Raw genomic sequence first — 3,102 nt, 5'->3', positions numbered from 1 at the left:
ATATCCAATGAGAGGTTTGCTTTGCGTCGTCACGTGAGAAAAAGCAGAGTTTTTATTGGATATCGCTCGTCGCTCAACGCTCATCGCGTCCAGTGTGCAGTAGCCATTATGACTCCACGATCGTCTACGACCAGTCTTGTCAGACCACTCGAGCGGATCGGACGTGTTCCCTTTCGTCTCGGGTGTTGCATCACCTCGATATTTTTGGAAAGCCTTGCCAGCTTTGTCTGAGCCGTTATATCTCACTTTTACAGTCCCCTTATCAGTCTTGGCGCGCGACCGTGCGGCGTGGAAGCGTTGTAGCCGCAGGCGTCCAGTGTTTGAGAGGGCATTTCACCATTTTCATTTCGATTACATCATTTTGGATCGCATTGGCTATAATATCATCAACAATCTCTCCAACGAATTCAAGAATCTCTTATTGGAGCTTTTCAACAGTTTTCTAGCAAAGGGAATCATCCCGGAAGAATGGAAAATCGCATTAGTAATTTTTATCCCTAAGTCGGATAATTCTGGTATGAGACCTATATCCCTGCTCTCATGCACGCTCAAACTTATGGAGAAGATAGTCTACTGGAGGCTGTTGTGGCTTACGGAGCATAAATCACTTCTACCCCAGGAGCAAATGGGATTCCGTCCTGGACGATCATGCGTGGAAAGCTTAACTACCTTTTCCAATAACATCCATGCGTCATTCATCGGCGGTGATGTGGTGGTAGCTGTTTTTCTGGACATCACCGGAGCGTTTGATAACATTCACCCTTTGGCAGTCTTAAACGAACTGAAAGCTATAGGCGCCCCGGCAAGCATCAGGAAGTTCGTGGAAAACTTGATCTCCTGCAGAACTGTTCATTTCATAGAGGATGGCGTTACTAGTGACAAGAACTTCGCATATAAGGGCACTCCACAGGGCTCAGCACTGAGCCCGCTACTCTTTAGTTTGGCGCTAAGAAAAATCGATGGGTGTATGTCCGAGGGAACGGAGTTTCTTCAATATGCGGACGATATTGTCATATACGCGTCTGCTACCAATCCGGCGGACGCGCAACGAAGTCTACAACTCTCTTTGAACAAGGTTGAGGAGTTCCTGAGGGAGAGAGGCTTGGAGCTCTCGCCTGCAAAGTCCAAATGGATGGTCTTCTCTCATAAAAAGCAAAAATCAAGAGCAGTAGGCATCCCTCTCTCTATCTCCCACCAAGAGATCCCTAAGGTGGAGCAGGCAAGATTTCTGGGCGTGATCATGGACTGCAGGATGAAGGGCTCATCTCACTTCAAGTCCCTGATTAAGAAAGGCAGAGCTATTGTACAGATCATCTCATCGCTTGCGGCTGTGTGGTGGGGGTCTCACCCCCAGTGCCTTCTTAGTATTTACAGAGCGGTGTTCAGGGGTGCCATAGAGTACGCCTGTCAGATTTTCACGTGGCATAGAAACTCCAACCTTTTTCTACAACTTGAAAGACTCCAATACAGGGCGATTAGAATAGCCATGGGATACAGACAGTCTACGCCCATTAATGTCATTTTGTGTGAAACCAAAGAGCTGCCTCTTAAACTTAGATTCGACCTCCTGAGCGCAAACTTTGTATTAAAATGTATGTCTAAAATAAACCTTCCTGTTATGCATAGCCTCGAACGCTTAGAAAACGCGGCTCGTACCACTTCATATAAAGCATATGCGTTAAACAAATCTTTGTCCTTTAGAAACTTCTGCTTTAATAAATGTGAATTACCCGAATTACACAGATCTTTGTTTCTTCCGGCTTTTGAGCGCGACTATTTATCCCTTATATTCCGCAAGAAATTCGGGGAAGTCATAATAAGAGTTAAAGGCCGTAGTAACCAAGAAATCACTCAAGAATTCCTCAGCAAACTACCTGACCTTAGTGCAGGAGCGCTTACTTTTTACACGGATGGATCTAGAATCTCAGAGGACGGATGCGCTGGCGCTGCGACCTTCTCCCCGGAACTGGGAGGCTGCTTTAAATACAAACTTACTACTAGTGCCTCGGTGTTCACGGCGGAGGCATGGGCCATTCTACAGACCCTAGTTATTGCATTGGACGCAGGATCGACGAGGGTGATCATTTTTTCGGATTCACGTAGTGTACTGGAGGCTATCAGCTCAGCCAGAATCATCAGTGGGAACTACATCATCCACAGAATCAAGCAAACATTACTTAAGCTGGAATCTGAAGGAATTGATTGTCAGCTATATTGGATTCCTGCACATAAAGGCATCCCAGGCAACGAGGTTGCAGACAGAGCAGCTAAAGAGGCATGTTCATCGGGCCCTAGAGGATGCTTCAAAACCCCCTTCACGGACACCCAAGCGGAAGCACGCGCCAACTTTAAACGCCGATTTAATAACTTCCTTGATCAAAAAGCATTGTGTACTGGAGCACAATATGCAGAGCTCTTTCCGATTAAACCCACCCCATGGTATCACAAATTAGCTTTGAACAGGAGGGAGATAGTGCTGGTCAATAGACTGAGATCCAATCACTACAACCTAAATTACAGTTTACACAGGAAAAATATAGTGGATTCTCCATCGTGCCCTTGTGGGGACCCTAGGCAGGATGCCAACCACATAATATTTTATTGCCCTTGCACTAGAGATAAATTTGGTCCTTTGTGTAAGCACCTTAAGGAATCCTTGCCGTCATGCTCTAGTGACATCTTTCCCATACTCGAGCAACCATCATCCAAGTTATGCCGTCTACTATCTTCTTTTTTCAAGGCGATAGACATCTCGCCATAGCTCTGCGACACCCTTTCCTGCTTATTTGAACGCTGAAGGGGTCTAGGAAAAGATTGGCCACGTTTATCCGGTCTTCACTATCGCCGGAACCTGGGCCACTTAAATATTAGAAGAAGAAGAAGAAAGTCAATGGGAACATTAGTAAAGAGGCTAACAACATCCAGTGACATTAACTGAAATTCCTCACTCAACCGCCTACCATCAAGTTCCTTAACGAGTTTAAAACTATTATCGATATGACTATCCGCCTTAGGAATTGTTTTAATGATAATACTATGAAGAAACACAGCTAACGAATATAAAGGACTGTTTATCGAAGAAACTATTATACGAAAGGGGCA

At 45.3% G+C, this 3,102-nt stretch overlaps 1 protein-coding gene across 1 annotated transcript; it reads left to right on the top strand.

Annotated features, from left to right (window-relative positions):
- Positions 1 to 517: 517 nt before the first annotated feature.
- On the top strand, positions 518 to 2,761 carry LOC108759566 (uncharacterized). The gene has a single exon (XM_018505061.1). It carries the CDS (start codon positions 518 to 520, stop codon positions 2,759 to 2,761), a length of 2,244 nt encoding a protein of 747 aa, XP_018360563.1.
- Positions 2,762 to 3,102: the final 341 nt, after the last annotated feature.

This window comes from Trachymyrmex cornetzi, unplaced genomic scaffold, assembly GCF_001594075.2.
Source record: "Trachymyrmex cornetzi isolate Tcor2-1 unplaced genomic scaffold, Tcor1.1 scaffold194, whole genome shotgun sequence".
Lineage (NCBI taxonomy): Eukaryota > Metazoa > Arthropoda > Insecta > Hymenoptera > Formicidae > Trachymyrmex > Trachymyrmex cornetzi.
The sequence above is the reverse complement of the archived record's forward strand: the minus strand, read 5'-3'. Positions and strand labels throughout refer to the sequence as shown.